The sequence below is a fragment of the Chionomys nivalis genome, chromosome 17 (genome assembly GCF_950005125.1).
Source record: "Chionomys nivalis chromosome 17, mChiNiv1.1, whole genome shotgun sequence".
Taxonomy (NCBI): Eukaryota; Metazoa; Chordata; class Mammalia; order Rodentia; family Cricetidae; genus Chionomys; species Chionomys nivalis.
Genome location: NC_080102.1, coordinates 19,807,301 through 19,831,209, shown reverse-complemented (window position 1 = coordinate 19,831,209; position 23,909 = coordinate 19,807,301). Strand labels below are relative to the sequence as shown.

Sequence of the window (23,909 nt, the reverse complement as noted above, 5' to 3'; positions counted from 1 at the left end):
CAAATAAAAACCACAGTAAGCAGAATAGGGCAGACTTGGTGAGAAACACAAAGGAGCCAATGCAGCACCTAGCTAGTCCAGTTAGGAAGAAAAGCATTTGCTCTCCTCGGGCTTTCAGTAAAAACATTCTAGACATTGCCTCCCAAACAAAACCAGCTGTGGGACTGCAATCCGATTCAAATGCTTAAGTCTTACATAACTGTAAGATGTAAGGAGGGCAAAACAGAGTCTTGAGGAATATGAAGAAAACACACAGGCTATATATTTCTAAGCACTTAACTCAGCAAAGTAAACACCACAGGTGAAGTCTCATGCTTCTTCTAAGAGCTGGAGCTTGCTCTAAAAGAATAGTCCAGGGGCTGGAGAGATGGCTCAGAGGTTAAGAGCATTGCCTGCTCTTCCAAAGGTCCTGAGTTCAATTCCCAGCAACCATATGGTGGCTCACAACCATCTGTAATGGGGTTTGGTGTCCACTTATGACCTTCAGCCATACACACAGACAGAATATTGTATACATAATAAATAAATATTTAAAAAAATAAGAAAGTAAAAGAGTAGTCCAAAGAAATCTCAAATTCCACTACCTTCCATAAGCTCTATGACTATACGAGATATTATATTTTATCACTGATGACTGATTATTTATGGGACTAAGATAAACCAGTTAAATCATTTGTCATCAAGCTTTAAAGTTCCCATTCATGTTCATCATCAGAATTAAGATCATTAAAAAATTTGTGAGGGCCATCAAGATGGCTGAGGGTAAAGGTGCTTGTGGTTAAACCTGATAACCTGAGTTCAATCCCTGGGCCCCACATGGTAGAAAGAGAGAGCCAGCTGTGAGCTGTCCTCCGACCTCCCCAGGCACAGTAGCCCAAGGTGTTTTTGCTGTCTCTTACTTGAAAGACAGATTGGGGGAGGGGAGCTTGAGCTGGCCTGGTACTCATCTTCCCCATCTACCTTCACTAATCTAAAGGCCACAGGCCAAATTGTAGGTGTAGGTGCAAACACTAATAACACAATGAGAAACACACATGAGTATCACTGGATTTATTCAATTAGTCAAATTTCAGAAGTAACCTCTACTTGAGAAATAGAATCATAGTAATTAAACTATTCTTAAATCTGATACTGGCATGACATGCATTACCAGGCAGAGTACCTGGCAGGGGGTCAGCTCAAATTCTGCTAGCAGCTCTATCACTGACGTCTGGCAGGTTATGCCACCACTGTACTTCAGGTTCTGACCTTTGAGGGTAGGCATGGTCATCTGCTTTTCTGAAATTTAGAATTTGGAATAACCAAGGCCCTTGAATCTTTGATGTGAAGACCATGAGAAGGAACTAAAGAGATGGCTCAGCTCAGTGATGGTTAAGAGTACTTATACTTAATTCTCTTGCAGAGAACCCAGTTTCTGGTTCAACCGGGCAGTTTACAACCAGCGGTTACTCCAGTTCCAGGGGATATGACGCCCTCTTTTGGTTTACATGGGCACCTGCATGCATGTGGTACACATAAACCGGCGCATACACACATACACACAAATAAAAACTATATACATCTTAAAAAAATAAATACATAAACAAAGATGATCAGAAATGGGGGTAGGGTATGTAGCTTAATTAGTAGAGTGCTTGCCTCGCTTGCACGAAGAAGTTCAGAGTTCGATTCCCACCATCCCATAAGTCTGGGCGCAGTGGTACACATCTGGAATCCCACAGTTGCAAGTTCAAATGTCTGGGGCTATATGAGATTGTCTCAATTAAATAAATAAGTAAAAAATTAAAGACCATTACAAATAAGGTGCTCTCGCTTTTGACAAATGTCACACTCAAAAGTTAGTTATCTTTCACTCTCCAATCCACTCTTCTCAGAAACATCCCTTCTTCAGGAAGGAGTCTTCTATCAACCATCAAAGATACTATGCTTGGAGTCATTAAACTGCCCACAGTGCTCTGTTTTCCATTTGTAGCACACACACAGTGATAGTAATTAAATAACAGTTATTGCTCTTTTTTAAATGTTTGTATTCTGCTCTAGACTTAAGACAGAGATAAAGATCATGTGGTTCTCGCTCAGTGACTTCCGACGTCCTCCATCACCAAGTGCTTGCCAGACAGGTGTGCGGTACACGCTTATTCATTAGACGTTTGTGGGGAAAGACAGCCAGTGGAGTCCCTCCTCAGAAAGCTGGGGAGGACTGGCAGGGCCACTGAAATCTAATGTTAAGAACATCACTCTGTCTCCACACAAGATGGAAGATGGGTTTTTCCAGGGCAGTTAACTGTAATAAAGAAAGTTCCTATACCACTTAGGTATCATTATCAGTGTACCATTTCATACCTTCCACAACACTTTTATAACACGTGTGGTCTCATGACCAAAACTCTCCATCCAAATAACTCATAGGTATAAAAGCCACTCATCCTGAAAGTTTTTATAAATGTTTTAGAAATTGGTCATTTTTGTAGTACTCACAACATAATATTCCCTCTACAAACAAACTTGCTAAAACAAGGTCCTTTTTTTTTTCCTTTAGGTCCTTTAAAACCTTTAGGTTTTAGACCACTGAAATGAATACTGATTCCTAATTAAACCTCAGACTTACGGGATATAGTGATCCTATTTTCTCAAAGGACAGAGGGAGGCAATCTGAGCACTTCTGCTAACTGCTAACAGGACTTCCCAGGGAATTACTGGTAAATTAACCCAGACAGCTAAGATCCCACAGTAAACTTCCCAAGTTGCATGAGTTCCGAATTCTAAGGGGAAAGTAGACTAGAAAGCTGTCTGTTGAAGTGATAAGTAATGAGTGAAGCAATGTCTTTTTAAAGCTTTTCTGTGACTATGCAAAAGTCCATGAACAGAAAGATCATGAGCCACATTTGGAACAAGCTAAGTGGAAGTATTATAGCTTCAAAAATCCATGACAGAAGAAGGTTAGATGAGACCCAAGGTTTCCCATCATCTACTGCATTTCTTACCAGTCTGACTTACAACTTCATTTTAGAGACCATGAACACTTAACATGTTAACCTAATAAGCTTATCTTGCATCTCTTGAGTTTTAAAGTAGAACAAGATCATGAAAAGTATCCAAAACTGCAGTTAACTAAACAAAGTATGTTTTAGGAAGTGTATGCTCCACCTTTCCAAGGTGTTCTTTAGAAATCTGGGTGTGAAGCGATGCAGTATCTGATAGCTCCAGCGAGCGCTATGGAGGCCCAACTGTGTTGATACACAGTCTCTAATCTGGTCCATAGAACAGTACTGTGAAAATGCTTTTGTGATAAAATGAAGAACATAAGGTTCCAGAATAACTCTTGACCAAGGATGCTAACTAAGGAAGTGGGAGAACTATCCCCTCCAATCCCTAGATTGCTGTTAATTCTAAAGGGCTGGGCTGCTCTGGCCCCTCCCCAGCCGCTACTCATTCTTTATAACTCAGCACAAGCCACAAAACCAATCCCATACCTTTAAGTATGGAAAATTGGATCACAACGTTTCCCTCAAAATCACACCTGTGCCCACTGAGGCTCTGACTGCACATCTCAGAAGCATGTCTCAGACAACTATGGTCTTGTGTGACATTTGCACACACAATGTAATTTGGCCAGAAAAGGAAAAGAAGCAGTTCTCTCTCACACAAAATCTCAGGAATCCTGTAACAAGCATCAGAATCTCTAAATCCACTCACTCCATGCCCAGTGAAGTGATGGCCAAAAAGAAGAAAAGAGTGAGGGAAATGGATGAGACCTGCACCCAGATGACAGAAATGCATCTAACTACTGAATGCATGTGTGCTGTGGCGTATTCTTTGTGTTTAACTTTTTCTTTAAGAGTACTGGAGGCTAGGCGTGGTGGCACATGCCTTTATTTTCAGCACATGAGAAGCAGAGGCATTGAATTCCTGACCAGCCAGTAATAAATAGTGAGAATCTGTCTCACAACAATGAACAGTACTTGAAGGCACCGAGAGAACTGAAGAGTTATATTTTTCTTTTAACAGTACATCAAGTATCTGTGACTCTTAAAGTTTAAGGGGGAAAACTAAATTCTTTGACTCCAAAATCTTGTGGGTTTTTTTTTTTGGGGGGGGGTGTCACTCCTACAGGCCATATGGATACACTTGCATACATCAAAGCTAAAGGTGGTTATCAAATAACACCCACAGAAAATACAGGGTAAAGCAAGGTTGAGCCTTAGAAAAAGCCTGACTCTGATCTTTAGTCGCAAACACACCATATTCTTTAAAGTCAATAAAATATATATGAGTAGTTTTCAACTGTGGATACATATTAGTAATAGAATCATAAAAAATAAAACAACAACAACAAAAACTCCACTGTTATCTCAGGCCTGCTCCAGATATGTGACAAAAAAAAAAAAGCCGGGCGTTGGTGGCGCACGCCTTTAATCCCAGCACTCGGGAGGCAGAGGCAGGCGAATCTCTGTGAGTTCAAGTCCAGCCTGGTCTACAAGAGCTAGTTCCAGGAGAGGCTCCAAAACCACAGAGAAACCCTGTCTCGAAAAACCAAAAAAAAAAAAAAAAAAAAAAGTAGGAGCTAACTGAATGGTTCTATAGCTCAACCAGAATTAAAAACCTTTGGTCTAGTTTGAGTGTGGTAACAAATGCCTATAATCCTAGCTGAGGACGGAGGGCAGCGAAACTGACCTAGGAAGGCCCTGTCTCAAGAAGAAAGTAAAGAAGAAGAAAAGAAGGAGACAAAGAAGAGAAGGAAGAGGAGTAGGAGCAGGAAGACAGGGAGAAAAAAAGATAAACAAACAAAAAAGAGATGCCCTGTTCTAGTGCTTTCTGGCTGACTGCTTTATTACCCACTTTCAAATATGATGCCACCAAAATGTATTTTCATACCAAAAAATTATTCTGAGAGCTAGAGATGGCTCAGTGGTTAAGAACTCTGGCTTTTCTTTCAGAGGTGTTGAGATCAATTTCCCAGCAATCATTTGGTAGCTCACAGCCACCTAAAATGGGATCTGATGCCCTCTTCTAGCATGCAGCCAAACATTAAACAAATAAATAAACAAACAAGTAAGCCTTTAGCCAGTGGTGGTGGTGGTAGCCAGCATTTGGGAGGCAGAGGCAGGCCGATCTCTGTGAGTTCAAGGCCAACATGGTCTACAGAGCGTGTTCCAGGACAGCCAGGGCTACACAGAGAAATCCTGCCTCAAAAAATAAAACAAAACAAAAAAACTTATTCAGAGGACTAAACCTAAGTTATAATAGCCAAAAACAATTTGAATGAGTTATTACTATTCTCAATCACAGTTATATTATACCAAAGACTAGTCATACAAAAACAGGAAAAAAATCTGTATTTAATGCTCATTTCAGTGGCTTAAGTATTAGACAACACATAAAATTTTATCTTCACCTAAATAGTAGCTGGTCTTGTTAAATACTTGCTCTTTGGAATTTTCCCACAGCCATAAGAAGAAAAGGCAAATAAAGAAACCAGAAGTGCAAGCCACCTTATTACACAGGTATCCGAAATCACTTCAACGGGGAGTTTCCGTGGCTCAGAGACAAAGGACTTCTCAGAAGCATTACTGCAATCTTATTGCTCATTTCTTACTCAACACAGCACTGCCAAAGAGGATGTTGCTTCCTTCCCACCTTAACTGCTTTCTGTGTTGTTCCGGTGACAGCTGGAGTCAGTAGAGAGAAGTCTGGCCTCTGGAACAACCCAAATGCCAACTTTCTTTATTTTTAAACTTTCTCTAAATGCTTCCATGTTATCTGATACTAAAAATCTTGCAAGCGATGCATATTACTTAAAGCTAGAGAACAAGTAACCAAACCTGGTCTAAGTTACATGCTTAAGCAAATCTGACAATAGAAACAAGCTGTACACACTTTCAATGTTTTAGTGAAAATCTGCTCACATTTGAGAGGGCTTACACTAAAAGTTTTCAAACAAAAATGCAAGACAATGTAAAATGCATTTCACATGCTAACTAGCCTAGGTGCCTTGCTGGAAAATATTAAAGATTCCTGGTCCATGAGTGTCCTGATCAACAGCTGCTTTAGTAAGGACAAGGAGATATTAAGGGTAGAAAAGAATTTTGATTTTGTTTCCATTTCTAGAGCAGAGGGCTGTAAGCAAATATTCAGGGAAGTGGAACAGACTTACATGATTTATCGTAGACTGGAGAGCCTTAACATAATGGTTTAGCTCTCGATCCATTTTAGCAAATTCAACCATGGCCCTGTCCATACTGTATTCACTGCTCACTTCAGCTGAAAGAGAAAAAGAAATTGTGAATATTATTTTCCACTCCAAATGCCACATCTGGAAAAAGTTCAAACGAAATAACCTCCAAAGGGCTAATTTGTAAAAATACTACATTTTTCTCCAAAATCTCTTCAACAATCAACTTTGCCTATTTGTATGTCCCTCCCTTTCCAGAACTTTCAAGGATTGGGAGTGATTTGGGTGAGGGGTTGTTTGCCTCTCTCATGTAACATCTCCCTTTTCTTTCCTCGCCTCTGTCCTCTTGTAGAACAAGACAAATTTCTGTGCCTTCCCCAGCCTGCTGCATCTGACACATACACAGATTGGCTATGTTGTTATTACAAAAGAGGATTAAAGATTAAGAAAACAAAATGAACCACAAAAATCCTCAATTCTGAGCTCTGGCCTCTCTGTTGCCCTTCTGCAGCACATCTGGAGAAAGGCTCCAAGCCACTCCAGCTGTGTTCTCCACAATTCTGTTCTCAGGATCACAGTCTTCATCCCTTCTCATGTTCCCGCCCCTCAGGCTACACTGTTCTTCAACTGCAGTTCTCAGCTCCTCCAGACATCCTCTGGGCTCTGGAGCCTTAGTTAAGGCTACCTGCAGTCATACTTCCTTCCTTGGGCTTTGATGCTTACTACAACTTGGCTGGGAGTAGACTGGAGAAGGAAAAAGAAACCCACCATCCAGAGGATCTGGATTGCTGCTGGATTCTATAGCATATATTTCAACCATCAAACTTGCCCCACCTAGGGGCTAGAGATGGCTCAGACATTTCAGAGTACACACAGCTCTTTCTGTGGATCTGAGTTCTGCTCCCAGCTCTCACAACTACCTGTAACTCCAGCTTCATCTGATACCTCTTTTGACTTCCTTGGATACCTGCACTTACATGCACAAAAGTTCTCCCCACCCCACACCTGCTGTGGGATAATGGTCTATACCCTGTCACTTATATTTTAAGTAAGTGCTGATTGACCAGTAGCCAGGCAGGAAGTAGAGGCAGAGCAACGAGAATTCTGGGAAGAGGGAAGCGCATTCTGTAGTTGTGACCCAGCCACAGAGGAAGCAAGATGTGACTGCCTCGCTGGAAAAGGTACCAAGCCACATGGCCAACACAGACAAGAATTATGGGCTAATATAAGTTATAAGAACTAGTTAATAAGAAGAGCCTGAGATACTGGGCCAATTGGTTTATAATTGATGTAGACCTCTGTGTGATTCTTTGGGACTGAATGACTGTAGGACCAGGCAAGACAGAAATTTCAGTCAACACACACCCAACCCCACACATACATAATTAAAGGTAAAATACATCTTTTAAAAACTGCCACACTTAGCCAGGTATGGTGGCACAGGTAGGTAACCCCAGTACTCAGGAGTACGAGGTCAGCCTAGCGTACATTTGCCGCATTTCAACATTCCCCACCCAACACATACGCACGCACACACATGCACTCATGCACACACGCACACACATACATATTTTCACAGAGTCTTTCCTAAGATTCTTTATCAGATTTAATCTGCACATCCTTCAAGACTTGAGCTCAAATTCCATCTGTTCCGAAATTATACCAACCTAGAAGAAACTATTTGCTTAATTTAACACACCTACACTTCATATTTGGCACCATAAATAATTGTGCCTTTCTTACATTTTTCCGTGGATAAGAATGGTGTGCTAGGATTTCTGAGACCTAAAAAAGTTGTAGAATTAATCTTTCTTCTATATTCTCCTAGATCTGGAATGTCCAACCTGATATTCTATAGAATTAAAATAGAGAATTTTCCCATCCTCACAGGTAACTTTCAGTGCTATCTAGGACAACAAACAAGTTACCCACTGAATGGAGAACACCAGCCAAGTTCAGCCATTCAAAAGTCCAGGATGCGCTAGTCTAAGAGTACTCGCAACCAACCACACAGACGGAAGCTGCTAAAACCAACTGTGAGGCAACAGAGAGAACACAGAGAAAAGGTCGGAGGGAACCAGAATCCTACAAAGAACCTGGAGGCAGAGATGCTTCTAAGCAGCACTCAGGGTTAGAAATAATTTTTATTACCCATATATCTAATTGCACTCCCCTCACCAAACATGGTCTGGGGAGGCTCGGGATACTGAAATGTCTTCAATATGCCATCCTATGAGCTTATTAGACTCAGCCCTTTCTATCAGTAATTGAATAAACCCACATGAAATATATGAACATTGACTTCCAAGCCAATATACACATTGAGAAGCCCCATGGGGAGAACGTAAGGCCTCTGGGAGAACCTGTCACCTGGCACATTGATTAAGAAACTGTTCCAAGAAGTTAGCACAATAACTAGCTGAAGTATGTCCCCCACCTCCACCCCGCAAGCCAAGTCCAGAGGGCACAGATAATCCCTACTCTGAATTATAAAATTCTAGCTGTCTGTAAGCAAGCCAGTATGAGGCTGCTGTACACGTCTACCGTGCCACGCCGATCAACATTGTTTCTAACACTATGCAGACCCACTGGAGCCTGTACCACCTAACAGACCAAGTGGGACTCGGTAAAGCAAGAGTCACAGAACAACCAATTCCTTGAAGAGAGTTTCTGTTTCGTTTTGTTTTTTCCTATTCAGGCAAACTCCAGGAAAACAAAGAATAATATAATCACTGGAAGAGGGCTTCATTTTAGATTGAAATATTCTGATGCTTACATAATTGGAGAAGTCTCTAACCGGATGAGGCTGGCCTGCTTATGGTTCTTCTAAAGTCAGACAAACCTATAATTATGCAATCTCAGCAGCCACGCTATTCATTAGACACGTCATCTGTTGCTCAATGTTAAAACGCATCAACAGCAGTAACTATTACTATTCTCTGCTTTGAAGCGCTGAAAAAGCATTGAAGCAGGAATGGGGGGCTTAGTGCTAGAATGAAACTCAACTTCAAACAAAATTCATGAGACTTTAATGGGAGGAAGATGATGACTGAGGCAAGAACAAAAAATGAAGGCCAAACAGTGGCCATTGCTACCTACCAGTTGTCCTGAATGTGAAAGACCATGGCAAAAAGAAGAGTCAGAGCTGAGAAAGGAGGGAGGAGACGAATTAAGTTGCTTTTATGGAGATAGACTCTCGAGTAGGAATGACTCCAGGTTGTGGCTAAAACTGCCAGAAGTAAGCATGGCAACATGGTGTCCTTATGTGGCGCAGCGTGGGAGCATGAGACGTTTTCCCCATGCAGTACTAACACTGTCTAGGGTTGGTTCACACCTATTTGCTCGGTATAATTTTCTAGGTCACGGGTTTAAAAGCAACAGCAGAGGGGGGAAGCAGTTCTTTATCGTGGCATGGCTGAGTCCACCTGGTTATGATCAATAGACCAATAGATTGCTGTTGCCGACCACGACCAGATTAGTGAGGGCGGATGGAAGTGCCGCAGCTCTAGACCAACTACTCTACACAGGGCCTTCCCTAACCGCAGGTGGCTGTGCTGCAGCCCAAGGCATGCACCCAGAGGTTTGGGAAGTAGAGTTGAAAGCCATTCATGATCTCTTAGTCTTCACTAGCACTGCCTTCAGTGAAACAAACATCAAAGTCTAGGTTTGCCCTCCTTGTCTCTCCAAGTAAACCACACACAGGGACCACCGCTCCTTGTGTGTCTTTTTGATGTGCCCTACTGAAAGCTCCCCACGATCTCAGCTATAAGGTCTTTTCCCAGACATCTCTCTACTGTCCAGAATAGGTCCAAATATTTCATCCCTTATCGATCAATAAAGCCTCTTTACCTTTACAAGTAGGACATGTGTGCACACACACTAGGGAGGCACACCCTCAAAACAAATGTTGCCTACTTACTCTTCCCACCTGCGTATCTGATTCAGGTGAACAGCTTTGTCCACGGCTAAGCGATTTTCTGAAATTTTGTCCTAAACAAATAAAATAAAAACTGTGGGATCAGGTTAACTTTTCTATTTTACAAAGCTACAAATAAGCATGCCTGGACAGAAACCATACGTGTAGTTGGTGAAATTCAACATCATGTATTTTATTAGTGAATTACCACGCTAAGACAAAGCAGACATTTAGTGTTGCTAAGGGTTGCTGACTATGAGTCAACATGACTCACACACTCAGAAGAATCTGATAAACATTAAATGTCATAAAGGACATATACCATTTTGGCAAGAAAGAAGGAAGGCAGCAAGAGGTTGTCTGACTTTATTTTATATTTCTTAGAAAAAATAGCACATGTAGCTAGAAGATCTTATTTTCTGAAAATTGGGAATAAGTACTTCCAGATCTCTTCGAAAAAGAACTTGATTCTTCAATATTTTATTGAAAAGGCACTTACTCTTTTTTTGAAGAAATGCAAACAGATGACAATATAAACCATGCCCTGAACTTCTCACTGTCAAAATCAAAACCAAAACATTACTTCTCTGTAAAATCAGCTCCAATTATCTATCTCTAGTGACATATATCTCTGTGTGTGTCTCCTGGCAGACAGATATTAAGCAATCAACAATCATCAGGAGTTGAATTTAATGACTTAGTCACTGCTTGAGCAATCTTTAATAGAAACTGGTTACTTCTCACTACACTGCACTTCAAAGTTGTAATTATTCCTCCACACAGATATTAGTGTGGTAAAATTAAAACTGAATCCCCACATTACAACTGCAACCCACTGGAGGTAAGAGCGGAGTATCAGGGGCATGACATAAGCTAGTCAGCAGTTTGTTTCTTCCGAAACTCCAGAAGAAATCTCGGAGAATCCTTCACCCTAACTCCATCTGCCTGCCTACAGCTCTCCTATCACGTGACAAACACAAAAGTGGGAAGCTACCTACTACATAACAAAAAGGCAGCTCTGGAATCCAGATGTAAACCCATCTCAATTACTTTATTACAGGCTGTGTAGTCTTTGGAAGGACAGTTTCCACATCTCTATAATGGTTACCAAAACAGTACTGGGGGCTGGAGAGATGGCTGAGTGACTAAGAGCACTTGTTATTCTTGAGAGAACCAGGAATCAATTCCCAGGACCTATATGGCAGCTCACGAGAACCTGTACCTCAGATCCAGACGTGACACCTTCCCTGGCCTCTGGCAGCACAGGTGTGCATGTGGTACACACTCATGCATCCAGGCGTCTGCCTCATACACTCATAAAACTAAAAACAATAAAAAGATAAAGAATATCACCAAATTCATAAAGTTGTTATCAGGATTAAAGAAGACATATAGGTACAGTGCTCAGTGCAAAGCCTGGTTCTGAGTAAGCACTAACCAAACATATCTGTCACTAAAACCACTGCAAGAGTAGATAGCTAATCTACAAATGTAACATGTCCAAATCCTAAAAGCATCCTGCCCTCAGAACTAAAAAGTAACAAGTTTGAACTAACTTGCAAAGCACCAAGAACTCACAGACTTCATGTTCAGTGAGAAGTGTTACAGACACTTCTTCCCAAATCCAGAAATTTCTTTACCTCACAGATGTTCCCTGAGCACTACCTACACATCAGGCAGGAGGACTGCCTTAAAGGAAAAGAAACAGCAGCTACCACTGTCACAGGAGACAGAAATGGGTTAGCAAAAGGCCATGGTTGTTCACCAAACCGGGGTAGAGGCTAAACAAATGGTTGGACTGCTCCCCATGGAGACTGATTCAGAAGTAAAATAGTCAGACAAAAACACTGGTGATGAACAAAGAAACCATGAGCGGAAAAACTGAGCAGCCCTCAACGGGCACTCTGTACTAGATCTGTGAACACACTACCTCCTGATTCAACATAAATTGGCTATTATTAAGCACACAATAGAGATAAGGAAACTAACTCCCAGAGAGGTGAAATCATCCAGCCAGGTCATGGACTTAATAAATAGTGGAGTTATGACTTGACGTTAGCACCGGAGGCACAAGCCACAGTGTCTGAACTAACTACCACAGAAATAGACAAAGCATACTTCATACAGAAGCCACGGGTAATGCATGTGCTGTGCCTTATCTAAAGGCTTCCTGCTGAATCGCCTTCATCTGAGAGGAAAAGAGAAGGACTAGTTCCCTGTGCTCCTCCTCACACTCCATCACCCTTCATCAGACAGACAAAGGAAACATTTGCTGGCACCCAATAAACTACCATGTCACAAATCACAGAAATGAATGCTGCCAGCTACTAAAGTACCATGGGCTCCTCTCATCTTACAACACACTCAGAGACTCTCTTGTCCCCACAAGGTTTCAGCGTCAGGTCTTTCAACCATCCACTTCTCCCTACTAGACTGGAAAGAACAGTGAGGTCCAGGATGGAGGAAGGAGTCACAGCAGCACTGCCCATCAAACATCATTTCTGTCCCAGGACTTGGAGACCCAGGAAAGAAGCTTAGGGAACAGAGTTTGGCTCCTGCACAACTTTCAGGCAGTAAAGACAAAGAGGAATATCTTCTGAAAAACCTCTAATGGTGACTGAGAAACTGAAAGATGATACTGGTAAATCATCCAAACACCATACCTCAAACATAGAAGACCCATGAAAAATGAAGGCTATTTTCCTTTACTAATTATACTACCCAATATTCTCAACATAAATCTCACTTAAGCTAGTAATGCTGAGTTATGAGGTTTCGCCACATATTTAAAAACAATGCTTTAAGACTGATAAAGCACGTGGTTGAGAACTGACATGACACACTAATGGTGTCTCCAGCCTGCAAGCTCTCTGCCTAATCAACATGCTATAAGGTCACTGACAGGGTAATCTTGTCACAGAGCTGTTTTATGTATGACATGGCACCTTCTGAAAATGACTACAGACATCAAAACAGTGAAAGACAAAATGGAATTAAAGACTCAAAACGTGACACGTTAGGAGAAGTGATTTTCAGTCTCCCAAGTGGAATCACAGTGTCCTTTAGCTGCCTCGTCTTCCTGTACAGGAACAAATAAAAAGAGAACATGGCCTCTTTTAACTCCAGGATAACTTTAACTGCTCTAAAGTAACAACATAAAAGCAAACAAAAGTAAGTTCCATGTGAAAAAGAAGGACAGGCGACACTATGTGAGGAAGAGAACCGCAGGGCAGGGAAGAAAGCTCACAGGCGCTCACCACCCAGCGGCGCTCACCACCCAGCGGCGCTCACCACCCGGCAGTCTCCGCACCTGGCATCTGCTGTGTCCTGAACAACAGGGCAGCAGTGCACCTGCTCACAGACAGTGCTGACAAGTTGTGACCCACTCAGAATGCCCTCAGGAACACAGACAAGCCACCTGGACTCTGACTTGGTGTGACGAGAAAGTCTGCTCCACAGCTGAGTTAGTTCTCTCAGAAAAGGCTGGTGCAGCACCGGGCAGAGGTAACAACCAACCTGAACTGCTCTACACACAAACTTACCTGCACCTCATAGCCCTTCTGTAGCGTGACCGTATTCTTGCTTTATGTGGTTCATGAGACGACTACAGACAGAATAACTTGATTCTACCTCAGCATCAGAAGCAAGACTTGAACCTCACACCTCCCCTCTAGAGCTCAGCTCAGGCAAGCTTCCTCCTGGGCCAAACCAAGTCTTCATTTCCTTAGTGATGTCAGTCCTTTAAAGACGGGACGGGGACAGTTAATCTTCACTTCCTGCAATCTTTCATTAAATCTTTTCTTCCAAAACAAATAACAATCACCAATAAGCTGGCCTGCCTTCATTTGTCATTTTTAAAGATGGATTCCAGGACGGAAAGTAAGGATTGTAAGCACAGGTCAAGCGATGGCTACAGTGCCACTATCACACTTACATCACTATGTCAAAAGTACTTCAGCTGTGCAACTAAAACAAGCAACAAACAAACAAACAAAAAACACTGAGGGAAACTGATATTAAGCCAGACCGCTTCCTTCATTTATTAGAGTTGCTGAATTTTTTTAACCTAAGTTAAAACTCTAAGTTGATCAAAATTCACGTTTCTGAAATCTGGAACACTTATTTCATTCATGAGGTGAGTTCTTTCTGAATCTCATCTGTCACCTAATTATCAGCAGGCCTCTCAAACATTCTGTGGTGCTTTGACTTGACAACAGTGCCTTTCCTTAGTTTTTTCCTTCAGTTAGTTATATAAACAGCTAATATCTGGAGAGGGCTTATGTGCCAGGCACTAAGTCATTCATTCACACGTATGGTCTCACTTGATCCTTATGATGGGTTTGTAAAGAAGATACTATTGCCACCTCATGGACAAAAACATAGCCCGGAGGGCCCAAGTACACTGAACTGAAGCCACATGAGCTAATGAACAATGGAGAGGACTCAGATCAGGGTCTATGACAAAACAGAATCCATTTCCCAACTATATCTGTCATTTTATCACCGTGGGGCAGAAGCCAAGTCCAGGGCAGAGTCCTCACCAGACATGTGAAGATTGGAGAGCAGCCTTACTGCAGGATGTCAATCACTCTAGAGGGGAAAAGATGGAGGGAGCAGTGGATGAGAAGGACCAGACTACCAAGTCCATGAAATGAGATAGCTACCCGAGGAGAAGCGCTAACAGTCTTAACCTACAAATAAGGGGAGCAGACCTGGACTACATAGTGAAACCGTATCTCAAAACAACAGTAACAAATCCAAACAAACCATATCTCTGCATTTATTTTAAATTATCTTAAAGTCTGTAATAAGAAAAAGATTACTAGGTCTAGTTTGTGAAAATAGTTAATGAAGAAACAAATTAAACAACTTAAGTCATAAAAAAAGAACCTAACTTGATGCATGAATTTTTAGAATGCCTGCTAACTTTGTTATCTTGCTGGATCTACAATCTCTGTTATTGATCTAACTCTTGGATGTTGTTTAAGTGGGAAATATTTTGGTCTGAGAAACATTTCTTTAAGGAAAGAGAAAGAGAAAGGCTATAATAAAAAAGGGAAAAAGTTATGTTGTGTTCATATGCTGTATTCATAAGGATTCTCTAGAGTAAGAGCTTAGAGAATACCCCCCCCCCTCTCTCTCTATATATATATATGCATAGAAAGAGGATTCATTAGACTGACCTACAGGCTGTGATCTAGCTAATCCAGCAATAGCTGCCTATGAACAGAAAGTTCAAGAATCCAGTAGTTACTAAATCCATGAGGGTGGTCGTCTCCGTCAGTCTTCAGTACACATTGGAACCCCAGAGAAGTGGATTCTAATACCAGTCAAGGAATGGTCGTGCTAGGGAGAGTAAGGGCAAGCAGGCAAATAACAAAAGCTTCCTTCTTCTCTGTCCTTATACAGGCTTCCTGCAGAAAGCAAGGTCCAGATAAGATCTGGACTAAAAGTGTGCCTTCCTACCTCAAAGTAGATCCTTCCATTTCAAATTAAGTGGAAATCCCTCACAGGCATGCCCTGTATTTTTGGATGTGTTACTTCCAGATGTAGTCAAGTTGACAACCAAGAATAACCACTGAAACATAATTTCTGTGATTATTTTTAAAAAGTCAAATAAATTCAATTTTATACAAATAATAGCAAACCAATCAGTTAAAATTTAAATCACTGGCAATTCCAGAAACTCAGCCTATGATAATTTACTACAAACCACACCATAATGCCTGTGCTGTCCTCATATTTGTACTTTCACATCATTCAAGTTCCTGAAAAGGTCCATCTCAGGCATCAGACAGTACATCTCGGACATCATATGGTACGTCTCGGGCATTGTAAGGTATGTTTTGGGAATCGCAAGGTATGTCTGGCATCAAAGGGTAATTGTTTGGTTTCTTACACTTGTACTTACATTAGTTATCTTACAATTTATTGTTTTCCACGTAATTGCCCTAAATCAGCAATGATGTCCAAGATTGTTTGCCTTCCCATTTAAAAAAAAAATTGCATAATGAACTATAGACACTTAAACCTACTAGAAACTTACCAAGGAACTTGCTGGTAAGTAAAGTAAACTATAATAAAATGACCACCCACTACTGTATCTGGTTTGGGAAAACAGTTACAATCAAGTATAAAACAAGAAATAAAGAACTACTAATTATTCACTAAGCACGTGGTTCTGGACTCCACAGCACCAATTAGAACACTGCAGCAGTATTTATAAGATGGGAGGCTCCAGCAGATCACAGCCCACACACAAGCACCCAGCTATAACAACCAAACAGAAGCAGAGCAAATTCCAGACCTAAACCCTGACGTCACTGTGGCTGCTCCTCTCAGCATGCTCCACATCTCACTAGTCAAGAAGTTCCTTCTACCCTGCCCACCGCCATCAACAAGCGCCCGTCCCCGACCAGAGCTGCCTTGTTTCTCTCCTGACTGCTTCTCCTATAGTCACTGCTCTGCTTCCCGTGTGATTTACCCTGCCAATTTCTTTTCTTTCTAATCCTTTTCCCAATTCTCTTTCTTTGATGTTATATTCTTCTTTATCAAATACCTGCTATTATGCTTCTATTTCTGACCAAGATGGGTGAACAGTTTATTCTCTGGTCTCCAGCAAACAAATAAAAAAAAGATACAAGATAAAGTTTTAAAGGTTTTTAAGATACTAACCATGTGCAAAGAGAAAGGGAGGAGAGTGGCTAGAAGCCTATGACGTAGGCTTCCAGGCTGTAGGCACACAAGATAAACCAAAATCTCAGCTGACTTTTCTACAGTGCTAAACTAATTATAAAATACATAGGATATGCAGGAACCCAGAATGAACATAGTCTTGAAAGAGTAAACGCCGGGGGTACAATACTACCTGATTTGAAGATTACAAGGCTCCACTATCAGGATAATGTGGTGTTGGCATAAACACCAACAGAGATTGAGAGAAGAGAGTCCAGAAGCAGATACGCACAGACAACTGATCTAACAAAGGTACGAGGGCAATTCACCTGAGGGAAATTTGTCTGCAAGTGGTGCTGGGACCACAGGGAAAGAGAAGCAGAAAGAGAGGGAAAAGGAGAAAAGACAGAAAAGAAAGAGGAGGAAAAGGTAAAGCAAAAGGTGAAGGGGAGAAGAGAGCAGCGACCGAGGATGAAAAGGAAAAAGCGGAACAGACGCGTCCCTCATACCTTAGGCCACACACTACGTGCAAAACCAAACTTTGAGGGGAAAAGATTACAGAAGAAAACCTTTGGAAACAAGTTTGGCAAAAGACTTAGATATGTTACCCAAAGCATAGTCCATAAGAGAACAAATTGATAAGCTACATGTCATCAAAATAAAAGACTTCTGCTCTTTAAAATAGTCTGTTTAAAACACAGACTGGAAGAAAATATAAATTATATCTGATGAAAAATATATACTCAGAATATAAAAAGTCTTTAAGTTTTGTAAATAAAAAAAGTTCAACAACAAATAAAGACAAATACAATAGCAACTTCACCAGAGACGAGTGTCAAAGAAACACATGAAAGGTTCCCAATTTTGTTAAAAATTAGGGTGATACAAGCTAAAAATGGCAACAAAAAAAAAAAACCCAACAGCAAGCTACCACTGAATAGGCTAAGCCTACGAAGTCTGCCTGGACCTGGCTTTCCAAAGGAAGCAGGACCTAAAACTCCACTCTGCTCCACACAGCAATTTTTCATTCCTAGGCAAGTATCTTATGAAAAAGCACATTTAATATAAGTTATGTGATCACAATGACTCATACGGACTTTAGAATACAAATGTTTTGCTGAACTTTGTGCTGGGTTTTGAATCAGGGCCTCCTTATGTAGTATAAGCTGTCCTCACACTCAGTATCCTCCAGCCGTGGCCTCCTGTGTGGTGGGATTACAGGTGTACATGCCTGGCACTCACCCATTACAATGTTTATGTAAAATGTAGAAACATTTTTTAAACAAATCATTAATAAAACTAATATTACCCCCTTCCAAAATTAAAAAAACAAGAAAGAAAGAAATACAAACAAAACCCATCAGTAGAGTCTCCTGTCAGTTCGCTGGTGTGTGACTGCTTTCTATTACGTGTTTCCTGTAGTTCAGTGGTTCTGAGTACAGACAGCCCAGGAGCATCCACTTTGCCCATGAACTTGCTAGAAAAACCAATCACAGAGGCCTAAACCAGAAGACTTACTCGGCAATCCTGGGGCACAGCTCAACACTAAACAGTGACAAAAAGTAACCCGTATCTTTACAAGACCTGCAGGTGATCTACCTTAATGCACAGGAAAATGTAAAGCCAGTGTTCTGTCGTGCCATTTAAAGTCACAGTCATGCCCGGCAGAGACGGTACATGCCTTTGATCCCAGAACTCAGGAGACAGAGGCAGGCGGATCTCTGTGAATTTAAGGCCAGCCTGGTCTACAAAGCAAGTTCCAGGGCAGTCAGGACTGTTACACAGAGAAATCCTGTCTCGAAAAACCTAAGTAGATAAATAAATAAAGTCAGAGTCTTAGACTGCCTCTTGTCTTAGATTCTTTTCTTAATTCACAGAATTTTTAGACCAAAAAAGGATCAAATCATTGTTTTCAACAAATCTAGAACTCAACCAGCTGTTCTCTATTTTTATGTTCCTAAATTATTTTAAGCCTTCATCAAACTAGAAAACTAAAACTGAGTGTGAAGTTCCATAAATAATGCTTTCTACAAAAGTGTTTGTTTTAAAGTAAGCTCTGCTCTTAAATATCCTAGCCACTATTCACGCACATCTATTTTTGCAACTGCATCCAGCACTCCTTCTACAGTCTCTAGATTTGCTTCCAGTTTTAGCTACAAATTGTCACTTTCTAGTGAACATCTGTGAGGCTTTTCATCAGACTCACCCAAAAGGATACATTTTAAAATCTAGTTACTTTCTGCAGCTTTTGCACAGATAGGATAAAAACAGTGAAAGTGGAGAAACATCCGAGGCTAAAGCAGGACATCTGGGCCCAAAACTGATTTAATCTGAGACCTTGGGTTAAAAACTTAATCTTTCCAGGACTCGGTATCCTTATGCAAAAAGGGAGCTGAAATAAGTGAACTAGAAAAAGCCCATTAAAGGCTTAAGGCCTGATAAATATGCAAGTTTATTCTAATTCTATGAATATTGCACTTTACATTGATGTGCTATTGCTAAGTTACTATGTTTAATGTTTTTAAAATTATTTTAAGATACATGCATCTTCACAGTACTCCCTAGAGTGTAGAACACTGAAGAAAATGAATACAAATATAGCACCAAAATGGCATTAAAAATTTTAATCTTCTTATTCTTTCTTGGATTAGTTAATTTATCTGTGAAACTATGGGAATATGGTCATGAGTCCTTCCCCAGAAGCTTTGCTTTTGTACTCTTGCTAACGACCTATACTTTGGATGAAGACTGTCTGGGTTTAAATTCTGGGTCCATTACCAAAGACATTTCTGCAATCTCAAGTTGTGATATAAACTTTCTTTTCAGAAGTTTCCTCTAAGTTAAATAATTAAAGAAAAACATTTAGCATAGAACCTAACTAACATAGAATAAAGAGTAAGCATTAGATAGCTTACTAATATTACCTACATACGGTATTGATCTTTTAACCAGAATGTTACCAGAAGGGATTTGCAATTCAATTTAGTAAACTAATTTAGGCGGGCTACACACCCAAAGTCAGGGGCTCAGGATCTTCGGCTGGTTTGTTTGTTCACTGTTTTGTTTTTCCAGACAGGGTTTCTCTGTGTAGCCTGGGATCTCCTGAACCTTACTCTGTTGACCAGACTGGTCATGAAGAACTTTAGTTCATGTATGACTCTGAGTTCTCTAGAAGAACAGAATTTAAAGAATGAATATACATATGGAATTTATTACAATGGCTTACAGGTTATGGTCCAGCTAATCCAAAAATTCAGTAGCTATTTCATCCACAAGGCTGGATGTCTCAGATGGTCTTCAGTATACATGGGAATTCCAAAGAAGTAGGTTCTGATGCCAGTGAAGGGATGGACTTGCTAGAGCAAGTGTCCTTCTTCTGTTTTTTATATAGGCTGCCAGCAGAAAGTGTGGCCAAGATTTAAGGTGTATCTTCCCATTTCAAAAGATCTGGATTAAAAGTGAACCTTCCCACCTCAAAGATCTGGATGAGAAGTGTGTCTCTCCACTTCAAGTGATTCAATTAGGAAAAATCCCTCACAGGTGTACCCAGCCATTTGGGGTTTTAGTTAATTCCAGATGTAGTCAAGTTGACAACCAAGAATAACCATCCCAGTGCATATAAAGCATGAAGGAAACAGGATGGCAACAATCAGGGACGAGAGGCTCCTTGGAGAGACTAGACTATGGCAAAAGCTTTTAACCATCTTAACCATTTTACAGCACCTGCCTAATGTGGGAAAGGTCCTGGTTTGATCATCAGCACTACAAAAACAAAAAGAAAATAAACAAACAAAAATCATCAAAACATATGACAAACCTGCCTGAAAGGAGTAGGGAGAAAGGAACTGACCTGTCTAACTATGGGCAATGGTGTTTTGGAACTCTAAGAATAAAGGCAAAAAGAACCATATGTAACCCTGTGAACTAGTTCATTACCTGTTACCGAAGAACGCTAATGACTCTGAAAATGATTTAATTTGTAGTGGAGCTAAACAAATAAATGGATGGCGGATGGTGGGAGCCATGTTTCTTAATGTTGGGAGAGTGATGAGATAGGGCATCAAGGGAGAAAAATACCTAGTATTTAACCATGGAATACTACAGTTGAAGACATCAGATCCACATGGATGCACACAGGATGTCAGGTGGATGCAGACACAGGCATTAGCTACGAGCATAAGCACTCACCAACTTTGATGAAAGCTATCCAGGGACCAGATCTTAGTTTCTAAATACCAATTTCCAGTAAGAAGAACCGAGAATCCTTGGAGATGCCACTGATAATATGACCAGGGTGGAGGGAAGACAATTCCCCCCTTCTATTAAACATACATTCTTATCTCATACAACAGAATCTGAAAATAGTTTATCCTCTCTCTACTCCTCCAACTTCCTCTCTACCTCATCTCCCATAAAGATCCACTTTCTTTCTGTATCCAATTAGAAAAAAAAAAATAGGCTTCTAAGAGACAACAAAACAAAATACAGTAAGATTAAAACTTATAGTGAAATTATCACATGAAGTTATTGCACTATTATGATTAAAACATTATAGTGAAGTTGGACAAGACAAGGCAACAGAAAAATAAAAGAGTTCCAAGAGAAGGCACAAGAATCAAAGACCTACTCATTCATACATTCAGGAGTCCCATAAAAGTAGTAAACTAAACCCTACATACAGTATGTAAAGCAGAGAACCACGCGGGCCCTGGGTTGCTGCTTCAGTCTCTGTGAGTTCATATGAGCCACGCTCAGTTGTTTTAGAGGGACCTGTTCTCCTGTCTCCTCCTCTGTGGAGTTCCCTGAACTCTGAGGGGAGGGATTTGATGGAGATATCTTGTCTAGAACTGTGTGTTCCCAACATAAGCAAATACAACACATCTTTGCAAAGTTAAACAAATATTCTGCAACAGTGCCCCCTCTCTGCCTCTCTCTTCTCTTCTCGTCTTGGTCTCCTCTCCAACCCCACCCCCCAAGCCTCCAGAGAGGACAAAACCTGCTGTGCCTTGATTTCAAGCTTTAGATTTCAAACCCATGAGAACAAGCTTGTGAAGCTTCATGATGGCATCCCCTGAGAACCAGGATAGTGACAGGCGCCCAAACAGAAACCATTGGCTTTTCAAAGAAAATTAAAGTCATGTATGTCCATAAGCATGTATGTGCAGTTACACATCTGTGTAAGTTGGAATCATTACTGTGTTTTGTAAAACTACCGTATGGTGGAAAATGGTGGCTAAAGAGACAATCAATAAATATTTTATCTATGAAAGAAGAAAAAAGAACTGCATGCTCCAAGGGGGGGAAACAATTTTTAAGGAATTCCAACTCTAGACACTCACCCTTTCAAGAGGTGGGACTTCTTCCTTTGTGTACACAGAGCTGGTGACTTGCTTCCAAAAGGCAGTATGGATACAGGTGCGCGTAAAAACGCTACAGTAAAGACACCTGGCAAACACTGCCAGGGCCAAGTGATGATGTGTTTGGCTTCCTTCTTCCAAAAACATATAACCCCAATCAGCTCATAAGAAAAAACATCAAAGTCCAACTGAGGGACATTCTATGTAAGGTTTCTTAAATCTGTCAAACATTAAAACAAAAACAAAAACAACAAAAAATTAAACAAGCAAACAAACAAAAAAACCAAAAAAAAAAAAAAAAAAAAGGCCACACAATGCAAAAAGTGAATAAATGCAATGTGGAAGCCCAGACTGGATCATGGACAATGCCTTGAAAAGGACACTAGTAAAATGTAATAAAACAGGAGTTTGTTTTGTGTAGTTCTGAACAATGTACTAAGCACTACGGTCTGAACAAGTAAGGGCACCGGTGAGGACATTTGGGAACTCTCATATTCATTTCAAGTTTTTGTAAGTCTAACATTATTTCAAAATAAAAAGGCGCCGGGCGATGGTGGCGCACGCCTTTAATCCCAGCACTCGGGAGGCAGAGGCAGGCGGATCTCTGTGAGTTCGAGACCAGCCTGGTCTACAAGAGCTAGTTCCAGGACAGGTTCCAAAGCCACAGAGAAACCCTGTCTCGAAAAACCAAAAAATAAAAAATAAATAAATAAAAAATAAAAATAAAAAGGCTATTTTTAAAAAGGAGAGTGCAAAGTAGAACAAAAGAAACTGCAAAATAATAATAATTGTTATAAAACGGCTCGAGAGAGACCTTGGCAGGTCCCATGACAGGTGAGGGACAGACAAATATTCCATACAGAGTTTGAGTGTGGAGTTTATTTGCGATAAAGAGAATGGGAAGGGAAGAGAAAACAGGAGAGACAGAGAGGGAGACAATTTACAACAATAATAATAACAATTCTTAATTGTTATTTAGTGTAGAGAATTTTATTTGCATGTAAATAAGACACTGGCTAGAAAATATTCCGGCAACTTTCCCTTAATATTCAGAATACCAATGAAACACATAGGCACATCGCCAAAGCCTCTGCCAGCACCACCTTTAAAAGAAAGGGCTAAGGATCAGAGCAGTACATGTCTGCTCCACAGCTCCCATGATAGCTGAGAAGAAGGATCATTTGAGCCTATAAAGCTTTGGAAGCTAACCTGGGCAACATGGCAAGACCATAGTTCAAAGTAAATCCTGCACAACAAAAGGAGTAACTGTCTCAAACCAAGGATAACCACAAAAAGAAGGCAGTCCACTATAAGTCTTCCATGCAGAAAAAGGCAAGCTCAAAGAAATGAAGCAATCCCTCAAGCTAGTAGATAGAGAATTTATATTTTAATTCATGACTCTGTATTTTGTACAAAACCAATTCTGAGCCTAAGACTCCAAGGGAGCTATCTTTTCAAACGCAAAGGGTTGAAACAATTATACCAAAAACAAAATAACTAACCAATGAAATGTGAATACTATGTCCCAGCTCAGTGAAGAGCATTTTAGATACATTCCTTACTACTTAAAGCAACGCTAAGGAAGGCAGGAGTTACGGAGATGTCTATGAGCACATGATTAAGTACTGGGAAGACATTCACTGCGATTTTACAACATATCACTATTTTATAAATGGAAAAGACAAAAGTTAAAAGTCACAATGCTACTAAAACTGGCAGTGCTGCGTTTGAAACAAGTGCATGATTCTGTGGTTCTGAAAAGCCCAACATTATTTCACCCAGGCAACCA

At 40.7% G+C, this 23,909-nt stretch overlaps 1 protein-coding gene across 5 annotated transcripts in view; it reads right to left on the bottom strand.

Annotated features, from left to right (window-relative positions):
• Nsmce2 (NSE2 (MMS21) homolog, SMC5-SMC6 complex SUMO ligase) overlaps window positions 1–23,909 on the bottom strand; it is a 205,070-nt gene that overhangs the window by 154,804 nt on the left and 26,357 nt on the right. For all 5 annotated transcript variants that reach the window (XR_009058472.1, XM_057791843.1, XM_057791844.1 and 2 more), the window contains exon 3: window positions 6,155–6,261. Coding sequence is in view for 4 of the 5 variants with exons in the window: in XM_057791843.1 (XP_057647826.1) it covers window positions 6,155–6,261 (107 nt within the window). In the remaining variant the exon portion in view is untranslated. The remainder of the gene's footprint in view (window positions 1–6,154; window positions 6,262–23,909) is intronic.